The sequence below is a fragment of the Antechinus flavipes genome, chromosome 3, assembly GCF_016432865.1.
Source record: "Antechinus flavipes isolate AdamAnt ecotype Samford, QLD, Australia chromosome 3, AdamAnt_v2, whole genome shotgun sequence".
NCBI classification, from domain to species: Eukaryota; Metazoa; Chordata; class Mammalia; order Dasyuromorphia; family Dasyuridae; genus Antechinus; species Antechinus flavipes.
The window spans coordinates 488056292-488072355 of NC_067400.1; the positions used below are offsets into that span (position 1 = coordinate 488056292).

Sequence of the window (16064 nt, forward strand, 5' to 3'; positions counted from 1 at the left end):
ATCTGAAGCCATGAATATGATAACTAACTTTTTTATATAGTATTCCCTGTGAAATGCTTTTTTCTTCTTCATGGATATTTTTCTTCTGTATGTACCATATCTATTGTATTTTGTTGTCTCTGACAAGACAGGTTCAGTAAACTTACCAAGGCAGAAGGCTTCTTCCTATATTAGAAGAAAAAGATTCAATTTTGCTTGGTTTGATAACAAATAGGATCACTGACACTTTCCAAATAGATGTAATTTGAAGACCACTGGAAACTCAGCATCCAATAGCTTCCTTAACATGTTAGGATGTCTGAAATTCTTTTAAATTCATTCTTTTTGGTTCATTAAACTTTCCTAGATTCAAGAATTATCTACTAAAAAGTAAATATCCCTGGGAGGAGGTAGGACCTTTTATTCTTATCAACAAAAATCTTAGTGTGGTTTGGTTGTTTGCCAGCCAAGAGTAAGGCCTTACTGGAAGTAGATTTAGGAGAGGTGCCTGGGAAAGACAGAATACGTGAAGGAGAAAGGCATTGCACCACATGAAGAGATGGGAGGATGATAAAATCATACTTTTCCCATCGCATAATTCAGGTTTGGGGACAATTCTGATAACATGATTTATTAGCTAACATTTAAATAGCACAATATGCTTACAAAGTAAGCATTGATTTTCTTATTGGATCTTGATGATTTCATGAAGCAGAGAGAGCAAGTATTTTCACTAAGAGGCATCTAAGTGACACAGTGAATAGAATTGGATTGCAGATAGGAAAAAAGAGTTCAAATTCAGCTTCAAACACTTACTAGCTGTGCAGAATCGGCCAGGTCACTTAACCTCTGTCTCACTTTCCTCAACTGTAAGTAGGGTTAATAATAGCTTCTATCTCTCATATGAGAATCAAATGAGTTAATATTTGAAAAGCACTAAGCACAGTGTATAATGCCCCACATAGTCACTATATTAGTGAAAGGTATTATTATTATTATTATTTTACAGATAAGGAAACCAAGGCTGAATGGTAAAGCAATCTTCTCAATGCTACATATTTAACATATGGTAGAATCAAAATTCTAGCCTAGATCTTTTGACTAATGCCATTGCTCTTTCCATCTTCACTGACTTTTATCTCTTTGAGCCCTCCTCTTTTTTTTCAATCGTGATTACAACAACACTGTTATATTTGTGGGGGAAATTACTAGTATTTGCCATCAACCGACCAAGAGTTTCCTGGAATGCTATTCAGTAATTATTTCCTCCATTTTCACCCCTCTCACTCTTGCCTTAACTCTTATCATAAGGCTTCCAGGGGTCCTCAAACTACGGCCTGTGGGTCAGATGCAGCAGCTGAGGACATTATCCCCCTCATCCAGGGCAAGTTTTTGTTTTTTTACTATAGTCCAGCCCTCTAACAGTCTGAGGGACAGTGAACTGGCCCCCTATTTAAAAAGTTTGAGGACCCCTGCTAGACCTTATCATTCCAGGGAAACTGCCCTCTCCAAAGTTACTAATGATTTTCTAGTTGCCAAATCCAATGATCTTTTCTCAGTTTTCACTCTCTTTGACTCTCTACAGTCTTTTGGGCTATTGATTATCCTCTCCTTCTTGAAACTCTCTCCTCTCTTAAGTTTCTGAGACATTACACTCTCCTGGTTCTCTGCTTATTTCTCTGACAGCTCCTTGTCCTTCTCCTTTGTTGAATCCTTCGACAGATCATGTCTTCTTACTACAGGTGTTCCTCAGGATTCTCTCCTTCACTCTTTCCTTTTCTTCCCTTTTATTACTTTACATGGTGATCTCAATCACTCATGGATTTAATTACCATTTCTATGCTGATGATCTCAAATTTACCTATCCTCACCCAATCTCTCTGCTGATCTCCAATATCATATCTATCACTGACTTTCACACATTTCAAACTGAATGTCCAGTAGATATCTTAAACTCAATATGTCCCAAACCAAACACCTTATCCTTCCCCCAGACCCTCCCCTCCTTTTACCTTTCCAATTACCATAGAGGGTAATCCACCATCCTTCCAGTCCTTTAGGCTTGTTCATCTTCACTGCTCTTATCTTTCACCTCTCTATAACCATCTGTTTCTAAGACTTGTTAGTTTTATCTTTGCAAAATGTCTCAAATATGTTGCTTCTCTCCTCTGAAACTATCACTATTCTAGTACAGACCCTTATCACTTCATGCCTGGAATATTGCAATAGCCTACTGGTGGGTTAGTCTGCTTTAAGTCTCTCCCCACTCCAATTCATTTTCCATTCTGCCACTAAAATGATTTTTTTAGAGTGCAGATCTAACCATGTCATGCTTTTCCTCAATAAACTCCACTGTCTCCCTATTCTTCCCAGGAACAAAGACAAATCCTGTTTGGCATTCAAAGTTCATAACCTAGCCCTTCCTACCTTTCCAGTCTTCTTGTACCTTACTCCCTGACATATATTCTTTGATCCTGTGATATTAGCCTTCCTTTCATAATAGATGGTCTTACTCTTGGCATTTTCTCTGCCTCTCCCCCATGCCTGGAATGTGCTCCCTCCTCATTTCTGCTGATTGGCTTCTTTTATGTTCCAACTAAGATCACACCTTCTACAAGAAACCTTCCCCCACATACACCTTCTCAATTCTAGTGCCTTTTGTCTCTTGATTATTTCCTCTGTATCCAGGATTATCTGAATCCTCTGTATTCTCTGTATCCTGTGGAGAGGTTTTTTCCATAATATTTGTTTACTTGTTGCATTCCCCATAAGACTGTGAGCATCTTGAATACAAGGACTGTCATTTTTTTTTTCATCCCCAGTGTTTAGCACGGTGGCTGGCACATAGTATCTGCTTAATAAATGTTTGGCTGACTGATTCCTTTAGAAATGTCAAAAGTGTGAAAGGCAAAACTCAAATTCAAAATTTATGAGAATAAATAAGGAGAGGGAAACGGATAGAACCTATGACTTCATTGGTATGGACAATTTTCAGTGGAGGAAAGTTCTTCTGCAAATGTAGGTTGGCACTTTCTCAGCAACTTAAATAATTTCCTAGAGCAATGGAAGGTTAAGTGTTGCCTAGCATCACAGGTTTTGGATTTGATGTATTTCAATCAACCTACCTTGATTTGAATCCAGGTCATCCTGACTTTGAGATCTCTTACTCTCTACTCACTATGCCAATCTGTCATTTATTGCTCACTGAAATGAATTTAATTGAAGTTTAATTAAGGAATAGTCAGTGGCTAGAATATAAAGGTATTATCTGTATAAAGTTTCAGCATAAGCTTTCTAAAACTGCTCATATTACTTCTAAATTCAGAAAATGGAAAAACAAGCAAACACGTCACTGGTTTCTTCTACCCAATGTCAACTGAGGTTGAGGACATCTTCCTAACATTTTTTCAGTGTACTGAAGTCATGACTAATATTTGCTCAATGGAAATTCAGTTCCTTGCTGTTAGGATGCAACTTTCTTTTTCCCTGTTACTGCCATTAACTGATGTGTACCTTAAGATCACCACAGGATATTGTCCTTCTGGCTCATCTCAAAAAGTGAGTAAGGGAGTGATGAGCAGAAATTTGGTATTATAACTGCTTGAATTTATCTACCCATAAGCACATATTTCTTGAGCACCTGGTGTGTGTGCAGCATTGTCTAGTCCTGGGGAGTATAAAATCAGCCCACAAAAAACCCTGATAATTGAGTGGAGTTCACAGAGACAAACATAGGGAACATAGGCTGATAGCTAGTCGAACCTTAGAAATGATTGAGCCCAACATTATCATTTTCAATATGAAAAGTGAGACGCTTACTGCTGTATGATCTTGGCAAGTCACTTGCCTCAGTTTCCTCATGTGTAAAATGAGCAGGAGAAGAAAATAGCAAATCACTCTAATGTCTTTGCCAAGAAAACCCCAAATAGGGTAATAGAGAGCAGGACACAACTGAAAAACTACTGAACAACAACAGATAGTGAAAGACAAATCATGAAAGAGGCAAAGGAGAAATCCAGACAAAGTCTTTTAGGAAAATATACAGGAGTAAAGTTTGAGTTAAGGCAGGAAGGTAGGAATTAGCACAATGAATATGCTTCTATGTTTTGGGAAAAAGAAATCAACCTGCCTGAGCAGAAATTTGTTAGTATATAGCAGGAGATAAATTTGGAAAGGTTAAATGGGAATAGATTACAGAGGGTCCTGAGTGTTACATTGAGGAGTCTGGATTGAGTCCAAAAGGGAGAAGGTAACCATTAACTCGGAAGAAACTCCTATTCTTCTTTCCCAGAATTTTTGGAGATGGGTGAATTCTAAAATAAATATGCAATCTACTTGAGCTTTATAGACCCAAAATTAGAAAGAAATTCACGTTTTTAAGCATTTGATTACATAGCTCTGAAAAAAAGACCATGCTTCTTGGTTTAAAAGGGGAAAACCCTTTTGGAACTGAGCCTTGTGTGCCTTGGACAACAAATAACTCCTCCAAACCTAAAACAAGTATCCAATTACTTGGAAATAAATCAGAAACACATGCATTTATCCTTTCCCTACATCATCTCTCCCACTCCTCAAATATAGCAGGGAAGAATAATTAAGAGAATGAAGTGATTACATTTGCCAACTCAAGACATTATCAGAACTGCTGAAGACATTTTGTGAAACCTTAAATACTGCTAAGTCTCCCGACCTTGAGAGAAGCAATTTCTCTATCCCATCTTGGATGTGAAACAATAAGGCTTCCTAAAGCAACTTAACACTGTGTTTGCTCAGGAATGATTGCATTCCAGGGCAATGGACAGCAGATCTGATGGCAGACTTCCTATTTGAGCTTTCTTGAGCTAACTTGGCTGGGCAGGAGGCAGCAAAAGCTGAAGAAGACCATTTATCTTCCAATCCCTGCTGCCAAAATGTCACCATTAGATGAACAAATGACTATTTATCCTTCTGTGGTAGGAAGCCAAGAAGATCTTCCACCGTTTCTAAGACCATGAGGGCTCCATTTAGCAAATCCCACTGCAAATCTTCCCAAGTTTGATATAAAATGAGTGGGCAAATAAAGAAGTTATAAGACTAGCATTTTCATTCAGGAAGCTCAGACTGTTAGGCACTAGAATAATTGCTTATTTTCCTCCCTATTTTGAGACATGAAAACTAGAGATAACTATTCCAGGATAAGAACACAAATTTCTGTGGTTTTTTGGATGGATGAATGAAAACAACTCTGATCTGTAGATTCTTGGGCTATAGGCATTGTATAAATAGAAAGTAATGAGATTTAAAAAACAAAACAAATTTATTCTTTGTCTTCACTCTCTGAACATTTATCAATGGCTAATAGTGAGTACAGCATTGTGCTTGGTGATGGAGAACATGCAAAGACTAGGTAAAATATCATCTGAGTGCTCACAAAGCTTACTGTTTAATAGGGGTATGAGACACAAATATCTTACTACAGAACATGGTGGTCTATGACAAATAAGAGATTCAACAATGCTGGATGAAGCATAAGGGATAAGACATAATAGCCCTATCATAGAGGTTGGATAATAGAGAAAGTGGAATTTTAGAGGCAGAGGAACTAGGTCCAAATCCTAGCTCTTACTGCTACCTGTGGGATCTTATGTAAGCCCTCTCTTGACTTTACCTTCCTCAACTGTAAAATGAGATGATCTTAAAATTTCCAGTCATCTCTTATCCTATGATCTTAAGATTTTAGTAGTTGAAAAGTTTGGAAGAAATAGGGAAATAGCTTCTGTAAAAGCAAGGAAGTAGAAGAATACAAGGCATGGTCAACCTCAGCATGGTTTGCTGGTGCACAGAATGCATAGAAGTAATTAATATTTGCTAAGGGAAGAAAACTATGATTGTGGTAGATTGTGGAAGTACTTGAATGACAATGGAATATGCCATGGCTTTGTCTTGGGCCCTCTTTTCCCTTTTAGCAATTTCCCTCAGTGTCCTCATTAGCTCCCATGGATTCAATTATCATCTTCATGACTATGATTCTCAGACATATTGATCCAGCCCTAATCTTCCTCCAGACTTCCATTCTCAAAACTCTAATTATTTACTGAATGTGAGCTTATATTTGTAGACTTGTCTTCCTACTTCTTCCTAGATTAGATATTATGCTGGACTCCTCATTCTTTCTCATCTCTTGCATCTAATCACTTATCAAATCTTATTATTTCTACCCTTGTAATATCTTTTATATACATCCTTTTCTCTCTGACATTGCCACCATCCCTGTCCAGATACTGGATATCATGTAATACTTAGACTATTGCAATAGTTTTCTTATTGGTCTCTCTGCCTCAAGTCTCTCCCCACTCCAGTTTACCATCTACTCAACTGCCAAAGTGATCTTAAAAATTCAGATCTGACCATGTCACTTCTCCCAGAGGTCACCAAACTCCATCAATTCCTACATAAAGGATTATATACAAAATCCTCTACTTAAATGTTAAAACACTCCCTACCTTTCCAGCCTTCTTTTACTTTTTTTTAAAATTTTTAAAATTTTTTTTTAATTTTTATTTTTTATTTAATGATTACTTGATATTGACAACATTATTCCTTGCACTCGTTTCTTTTCCGATTTTTTTCCCCCTCCCTCCCTCCACCCCCTCCCCTAGATGGCAAGCAGTCCTTTATATGTTGGATATGTTGCAGTATATCCTAGATACAATATATGTTTGCAGAACCGAACAGTTCTCTTGTTGCACAGGGAGAATTGGATTCAGAAGGTATAAATAACCCGGGAAGAAAAACTAAAATGCAGATAGTTCAGATTCGTTTCCCAGTGTTCATTCTTTGGGTGTAGCTGCTTATGTCCGTCATTTATCAATTGAAACTTAGTTAGGTCTCTTTGTCAAAGAAATCCACTTCCATCAAAATATGTCCTCATACAATATTGTTGTCAAAGTGTATAATGATCTCCTGGTTCTGCTCATTTCACTTAGCATCAGTTCATGTAAGTCTCTCCAAGCCTCTCTGTATTCATCCTGCTGGTCATTTCTTACAGAACAATAATATTCCATAACATTCATATACCACAATTTACCCAGCCATTCTCCAATTGATGGGCATCCATTCGTTTTCCAGTTTCTAGCCACTACAAATAGGGCTGCTACAAACATTTTGGCACATACAGGTCCCTTTCCCTTCTTTAGTATTTCTTTGGGATATAAGCCCAATAGAAACACTGCTGGATCAAAGGGTATGCACAATTTGATAATTTTTTGGGCATAATTCCAGATTGCTCTCCAGAATGGTTGGATTCGTTCACAACTCCACCAACAATGCATTAGTGTCCCAGTTTTCCCGCATCCCCTCCAACATTCATCATTATTTTTTCCTGTCATCTTAGCCAATCTGATAGGTGTGTAGTGGTATCTCAGAGTTGTCTTAATTTGCATTTCTCTGATCAATAATGATTTGGAACACTCTTTCATGTGAGTGGTAATAGTTTCAATTTCATCCTCTGAAAATTGTCTGTTCATATCCTTTGACCATTTATCAATTGGAGAATGGCTTGATTTCTTATAAATTTGAGTCAGTTCTCTATATATTTTAGAAATGAGGCCTTTATCAGAACCTTTAACTGTGAAGATGTTTTCCCAGTTTGTTGCTTCCCTTCTAATCTTGTTTGCATTAGTTTTATTTGTACAAAGGCTTTTTAATTTGATGTAATCAAAATTTTCTATTTTGTGATCAGTAATGGTCTCTAGTTCATCTTTGGTCACAAATTTCTTTCTCCTCCACAAGTCTGAGAGATAAACTATTCTATGTTCCTCTAATTTATTTATAATTTCGTTCTTTATGCCTAGGTCATGGACCCATTTTGATCTTATCTTGGTATATGGTGTTAAGTGTGGGTCCATGCCTAATTTCTGCCATACTAATTTCCAATTATCCCAGCAGTTTCAGCCTTCTTTTACTTAAACCGCCTTTGACATACTTTGCCATTCAATGATAGTGAGCTCCTTGTTGTTTCTTGAACAAGAAACCTCATCTCTAGATTATGCATTTTCATTAGTTGTTCCCTTTGCTCAGAATGATTTCCCTTTATGTCTCTACTTTCTAATTTATCTGGCTTCTCTCAAGTCTCTTTGGCAAGAGGTCTTTCCCAGTCTCCCTTACTGCTAGTTCCTTCCATCTGAGATTGCCTTCAACTGACTCTGTGTACATCTTGTTTGTACTTTGTTGTTTGCATGTTGTTTCCCAAGGTGAACTCCTTGAGGACAGGAAATGCTTTTGCCTTTCTTTGTGTCCCCAGTGTTTAGCCTAGTTCCTGAAATACAGTAGGTGCTCAAAAACATTTGTTGACTTGTGTCCTAGTCTTCTGCTAGCATCCTACTCTGAGATTTCATCATGGCATAGTGGTGACTCTGGGCTTTCAAAGCTCTTAATGTGGAGAACAAAATCCTTCAGATAGGTCTACGAGAGCAGAAAAGTTTTAAAAACTAACCCGGTCATATTTGTCATGGAAAGCTTAGATTCTAAGAAAGTCTTCACCAGAAGGTTGCCTTTTAAGCAGTGATTTGTTTGTCTCCAGAAACTCCTGAAGGCTGTTAAGGGATTGCAATCTGTGTAGGAAGAAGTAGCGCTCACAGCAGTGAAATTACGTCTGTTTGAAAGACTTGATGTGTGAAAATTTTCACATGGACCTTTGGAAACAGTGCGTAACCATGCAATAAGACGTCCTTGATTATCATTCTCACCCATTTGGGTCCCTGATGGATATAGTTTTCCCCAACTTGACAATCTGATTCACCAGAGTTGACTCGAAATAACTTGGCCGCTTCCAAAAATCAAACCCCCTCCCAAGGAAGGATAGCCATGAAAGAGCATATTCAAAAAGTGTATCACAGGCCCTAGAACAGTTCCCAAAGTGAAATTCCAAATAGAATCCCAAAGTGACAACTTTGCAGGGGAAAGAACTCATTTGGATTTAAAATGTCTGATGTAAACTTCATAAAATTAGAGAGCTGCAAGGGAACGCATGAGAAGTCTTCAGATAGCATCCAACTGTCCCCCCCATCATGCCATCTTTCCCTGCTACCACTGCCACGGGCTTGCTCTGACCCTCCTCAGCCCTAACAATATCCTTCAGGTAAGACTTCCAGAAACGATGCACTAAATCCCCGAAGAAGTGAATCTTCTGAACTTGGTGATTCCTGCCATGTGACTGAGATGTCTTGGTTGAAAAATGAATACAAACTCATCTAGCAGCCCCAGACCTGACCAGACATCCTGTTCAGTTATTTATTCTGGCCATTTTGTCATCTTCTCTGTCATCATGAATAAACATGGTGCCTGCTTTTCCATGTCTTGATCTGAGCACAGTAATTAAATCAACACCACTCTTCCTTTTGGCTTGTAGATTAATTCACCATGCGTGAGACTACCCAGGCCAAAGTTCACTTCCACATATAATATCCCATTATATGTGTTGTTGTCTTGCCTTTAGGCTAGGGACTGTCTCACTTTTGTATTTTTAGCTCCAGCACTTAGCACAGAGCCTGTCATATAGTAAACACTTAATAAATGATATTTTTAGTCATCCATTCTTCTGGTCCAATCCTCCTTAAGCAAAAGGAAGTAGGGATATGTCTCTGGGGTATGCTTTGAGAAGTGTCAATTTCCTAGTACTCCCTTTCAATCAATGTTATTTGTACCAATGGTCTGCCATGATATCCACCAATGCCCTTCTTTCTCATACATCTTAAGCATACTTAAAGAGTTGTGGGATGCCATTGTGTTTCATCACCATACTACCTGGGAGTAGTAACACAATAGCTGACAAATGGAATAACAATAGTTTATTTATTTCATTAATTGATAACAATTTACTGCCAAAAAACCACATAATCTACATCTCAAACTGGAAAGGACCTTCAAAGCCATGGAATCCAACCCTCTGTTTTTACAGATAAGAAAATGGGGCCCAAAGAGATTAGGTGATTTGCCCATAATCATATAGGTTGTAAGTGGCTGTGGAGGGATTCCACACTATTTCCACTGCATCATGAGGTTCTGGAGGAGAAGAGTGCTATTTAGAAGGGTAATACACACAAAGGGGCCAGAATAAAATCACTTTAGTGGCCAGGGTTGGGGAGAGGAATTGCTAAAATCTGAGATCTTCACCAAAGGCAAAAATCTCACTTTACAATTTGTGTACAGTAGCTACAGAGGACAGTTGGGATAGAAATGGATGAATAGGGGATACAATGGGCCTGAAGAGGAATGGGGTAGATTAGAATCAAGATGAAGTCTCAAAAGGAGATAGTATAGATAGACTACTTGAACCTAACACATTAATGCTGCTGATGAAACAAATGTAAATACATTTTTAAAGATCCATATAGATCAAAGAAAATGGGAATTATTCTTCAACATTGTATGAGTTGAAGGTAATGCAATATTAGAATGTCATCTCCTTAAAAGAAGGGATTATCTTGCTAGTTCAGGGCACAGTGCTCAGCACTCAGAAGACACATAATAAACTCCTATTAGCTTTTTGATAGAATAAATGTAGGGCTGGTCTTGGAGTCAGAAAGACAATGTCGTTCTCCCCACAAATAAATACTAACTATATAGCTTAAGCAAGTCATGGCAACTTCTCTGTGCCCCAAGCAACTCTCTGAGACTGTATGCTACAAACATGTTGTCTGTCTGCACTGATGCCAGCTTTTCTCTACACTGATAGAATCACATGTTCAGACTTCTCTCATTTAAAAAAAATTTGTTAGAATCTAGAATTCATTTTAGTACTATTACTCCAAAGTTGTCTTGTAGAAGTTCTAAATATTGTGAGTTTCTTTTAGTTCTTTCAGAACTAAGTTGGATGAATCCTTGTTTAATGCAGTGATTCAAGACAATTCCAATAGACTTGGAAAGTGCCAAACACATCCAGAGATAGAACTATGGAGACTGAAATGAATATGATTCGAAGCATAGTACTTTCACCTTTTTTTGGTGGTTGTTGTTTGTTTGCTTGTTTTTTTTCTCTAATTTTTTTCTTCTTTTGATATAATTTTTCTTGCATATATCAAAATATGGAAATAGTTTAAAAGAACTGCATATATTTAATCTATATCAAATGGCTTGCTGTCTTGAGGAAGGGGAAATAAGGGAAGGAAGAAGAAAAATTTGGAACTCAAAGTTTTACAAAAATCGTTGTTGAAAACGATCTTTTATGTGTTTTTAGAAAAATAAAATACAATTTTAAAATCCTTGTTTAGAAATGACCCTCTCTCCCTTCCCTCTCCCCCAAGTGCTGTGACTGTGGCTTAAAATAAATTTCCTGGAGCAGACTCTGGGCTAAGTCCATTCCCATTATCTGAAGTGAATGATGCTTTTCTCACCCCTATTTTCTACATGATCACAAGTACTCAGTTAAATTTGAGTCTCTCTCTCTTTTCTGTTCAGTTCATCAAACAAACTTCTTCAGGCTCCATGGGCTGGCATTTAAGTTAGGCTGAGAAGACATGTTATATTTTACATGTTTTGAGGTTAGTAGGGGACCTGATATTCCCAGATGAGAATTCAAACATACTTTCCCCAGGCAGAATTTCTACTTAAAAGTTCTTATGTATATCGATTCTTACTTAACATTCATGTTGTAAACTACAGATATTAGAATAAAATTCCTTTAATAATGTCCACATTAGGGCATTATCTTATTATAAAGTCTATATCTTAGGATGGAAAATGCTATCCTCATCTAGAGAGAGAACTATGGAGTCTGAATATAAATTGAAATAAGAGTATTTTCAGCTTTTCCTTTTGTTTGTTTGTTTCCTTTCACATTTTTTCCCATTTTAGCCTTATGTTTCTTGTACAAATCAAATATGGAAATGTTTAAAAGAATTACACATATTTAACCTATATTAGATTTCTTGATGTCTTAGGGAGGGGAGAGATCAAGAGGTCAAGAGAAAAAATTGAAACACTAAGTCTTACAAATATGAATGTTAAAAACTATATTTGTATTTGAAAAAATAAAAAAAACTATTGAAAAGTTTTTAAAAATTAAAAAATTTATAAATTCTGTATTAGAGCTTATTATGTAACAGAATCTCTTTATTAATGATTTAAATTCTGATAATTAAGTTCATTGTTCTAGACAGAAAGCAACCTGAGTGGTCTCTCCTCTCATTTTACAAATGTGGAGACTTAAGAGCAGAGATATTAAGTGATTTCTTCTTACTGGTGGTAAGTGAAAGATCCAGGATTTGAACACAGATCCTATGAAGTCAAGTTCTGTATACTTGCCAAATTACCACTGTGCCCCCCTCTTCTACCAGAGAATTATAGACTCTTGGAGTTGTAAGGGATCTCAAATGCTACCTATTTCACTAGAAATTTCCCTTCTAGGCAACATTGATCCAATAATGATTATAATCAGAATACCATCAGTTATATTGATTCCAGATATACCTGACTTCAACCATCTAGGACACATTTCTATATTTTTCCCACAAATATAACATCAGAGAGGTTTTCAAAACTTGGCTGGAATGTAGCTGTCTGCAACATTGCCATGATCTACCACATGAATAACCCTGTCCAAAAAGGAAATGAGGTTAGTCTGGCATGACCTGTTCTTGATGAAATCATGCTGGCTCATAGCAACAATCACATCTCTTTCTAAAGACTCACAAACCATCCTTTTAATAATGACATGATCTTTTCTACAGTTAAGAGCTCATTCACCACTGTCCCCCATGAAAATAAATAAAAATACTCTCCTACCAAAAAACTAGATGCTGAATTATATGTTTAAATTGCAAGAGTCAGAGATCATTTAGTCCTCAGCTTCTTAAACTACTGTTTGCACCCCATATAGGGTCTTGACACTAAACGTGGAGACCATGAAATTATGATTTATCATCAGCAAATGCTTGACTTGTAAACCTGTTTTATATACCTCCATTCCTGGGGGCACATAAAAATTTCTTAGGTGAAATGGGGTCATGAATGGGAAAAGTTAGAGAAACCTTGATCTAGTTTAGCAGCTAACACTCAGCTTGATTGCCAGAAACACTTGATGTGGAGCCTGAAATAACGTAAAATGTAATTGGGGAATCTTTTAATATGTGTCCTCCAGGGATGCTTGTGGACGATTAGTGGTCCCCATTTTCCATTTGAGGTGGACAACACTAGTTCAGTCCTTACAGGAAGGAGGAATTTCCTCTACAATATTCCTCATTGATAGTTATCCAGGCTCTGTCTGGACACACTCAGGGAGTAGTGGGGATTCGCTGCATCTATAGGCAACCGATTGCATAAACATACACATACATGCATAGTTATATGTATACATACATATGTGCTTACCTACAGAGAACGACATCTGTATCTAACATGCATGTATGGCACATATACATCCTTACGTGCACATTGATGTGTACATATATAGATATATGTGTATATGTATAACGTGCAAAAGCTAAGCCAACATTCATTTCCCTAGAATTTCCCTCTATTTTTCTTAGTTCTTCCTTCTGGAGGAGCTACCCAGAACACATCTAAGAGCCTTCGACAAAGCAACCCTTCAAATATTTGAAGACGTCCTCCCTGTCATCCCCACATGCTCCCCCACTTTCTAAGGCTTCTTGTGCAGATTGCTGACAAATGAGGAAGCTCGCTGCCATCTGCCTCTGAGGCTGACAGCACCCAAAGTGTCCCGCACCCAGAGCGCCGCCGACAGACGGTCAGAAAGTCGGGCTGAAGAGCTCTTACCGGTCTGTGCTGCTGGGAGACGGCGTAGGGCAGTCCGGAGATGGGCTGGCCCTGCATCTTCTGAAGCATGATCTTCTGCTGGAGCGGGAGGGACGACCTCAGCAGGGGCTGGCTGGACAGGGTCTGGGCCGACTGGGGGGGTGGCTGCGGCTGCTGCGGTTGCGGCTGCGGTTGCGGCATGGCCGCCACCGAGCTCTGGGGCTGCGGCGGTGGAGGCAGCGGCTGCTGCTGCTGCTGCTGCTGCTGCTGCTGCTGCGATGGCTGTTGCTGCTGCTGCTGCTGCTGCTGCGGCGGCGGCTGCTGCTGCTGCTGCTGCTGGGTATAATGCAGGAGAGAAGGCTTGCTTTGGGAAGCCAGGACCGGAGGCAGCTGCTGGTTAGCTTGGTCCGAGTTAAAGTGGAACAAGGGCTTGGTGTTACCATGATGAGGCTCCAAAGGTGGGTGAGGGTTGCTCAGGAAGTTTCTGTTGATGTCCTGCGACTTTTGCTGCAGGAGTATGTCCAGGTGGCTGCTCTGGGTGGTGGGACTCGCTTTGTACATGTAGTTGGCCATGGCTTTTGACTGACTGCCATTCACTGGGACCCCAGGGATGGCGGGGCTCTGGGGGCTGAACTGCTGCTGACGGAAAGAGGGGCTAGGAATTTTCTCCTGGCCAAAGGGCCCTGGGGAAGGCACCGCAGGGGACAAGGCTGACCAGCTGGAAGGCTGGTTTGGCTGGTGCTGTTGCTGCTGCTGCTGCTGCTGCTGCTGCTGCTGCTGAATTAGGGCATGCTGCTGGCGATTGGCAGCTATCTGTTTGAGTTGTTGGGCGTGAGAGACATCTTGCCAGTTGGTCAGGGGCCTGCTTGCCCCTGAAGAAGCCTGAGGCTGGCTCTGGCTTGGAGGTCCCGAGGGAATTGGGGAAGAGGTGGAAAGGGCAGAACTGGCCATGGAGAAAGCAGGGCCTGTTGAGGGAGGCCTCAGCTGAGGTGAGCCAACTGGGGCTTGGGTCAGGCCTGGTGAGTACTCGCTCTTGATCACCATCTTCTCCATCTGCAAAGGGGGTCTTGGTGTGCTCCTCTGGTTCTGCTGGCCCAAATCAATGTTAAATGGGTCATCCTGCTTTATGGTAGCATTGATCATATTCTCCAACTCTAGGTCACTCATAGGAGGCACAGATATATTTGTCAGCTCATTAAACAGCTCCTGGAGCTCTGGATCCATCATCATTTGTTCTCCAGGGGCATCTCCATATCTACCAGGAAATATATTTTCCTGTGTCATCTGACTATCCAAGTGCTTGCTGCAAGACACTGTCTCCCCTGGTTCTTTCTTGACCTCCTTCAGTCCCAAGTTATACATACCATTCCCAGGAGAATGGGCACTGGCTGGAAGTGTGCTGGTTTTCCTCAGAGGCCCCTGGCTCATAGGCATTAACTGACTTTGCCCATTGTTGACATGATGTCCAGTTTGTCCTGCAGGGAGGCTTTCCCCTACTCGTATTCTCTTAATATCCAGGAAGGAGTTCTCCACAATGCCATTGGGCCTTTTGGTATTGGCAGGAGACAGGTTCACCACCTGCTTTCTCTTCAAGGAGCCCTGGAGCTGAAAGAGAGAACCAAAACAATTAGCTTATACTGAAAAGCTGCACCTAATAATAGTCAAAATTCTGCCCTCCTCATTTGAATGCTTCTGTCTTTCACATGGAAGAGCCTTTGAGAAAGAAAAACTAATAACTGTAGCAGTTAGTGTATAGTAAAGCTTTCAATTGTATGACCAGAACCAAAATAAAAAAGTTTGAGGATCAAAAGCAAATTTCTTTTAGTGGATAGGGGACCATATGGAAGTCTGTTTTTTAGGGCTCAGTAGATGATCAATATTGTTTTTTATGTTTAAACTAAATTACATTTTAATTAGCAAACATTTATTTTTCTCTCTCACTTCCCCTTTCCTCCCCAAACTGAAAAAAGAAGTAAAACCCTGTAACAATATAGTTAAGTGTGCATGTACACACACACACACACACACACACACACACACACACACATATATATAAATTCCAATATTATCCCATATCGTGGCTAAAAATGTGTCTTTTTCTGCATATTATTCTATCATTTCTTTGTTAAGAGATAGGTAGAGTCCTTCATAATTAGTCTTCTAGAATCATAATTGAGGCAATCATTATTTTTAATGAGTATTAAGAAAGTGCTATATCTTCTTCTAAAATATTTCACACCTCCCCATATTCCACAGAAGGCCAGAAGGATTACATTTTGGCCCCTGATCAGAAAAGGAGCCAATCAGGGACTTGGGGTATAAACTCAGAATGCATTCACAGGCCCTGTTCTAAC

At 39.3% G+C, this 16064-nt stretch overlaps 1 protein-coding gene across 1 annotated transcript in view; it reads right to left on the bottom strand.

The window, feature by feature from the left end:
* Window positions 1–16064, bottom strand: part of MAML2 (mastermind like transcriptional coactivator 2) — a 414851-nt gene that overhangs the window by 123388 nt on the left and 275399 nt on the right. The window contains exon 2 of the mRNA XM_051986842.1: window positions 13732–15315. Coding sequence (XP_051842802.1) covers window positions 13732–15315 — 1584 coding nt within the window. The remainder of the gene's footprint in view (window positions 1–13731; window positions 15316–16064) is intronic.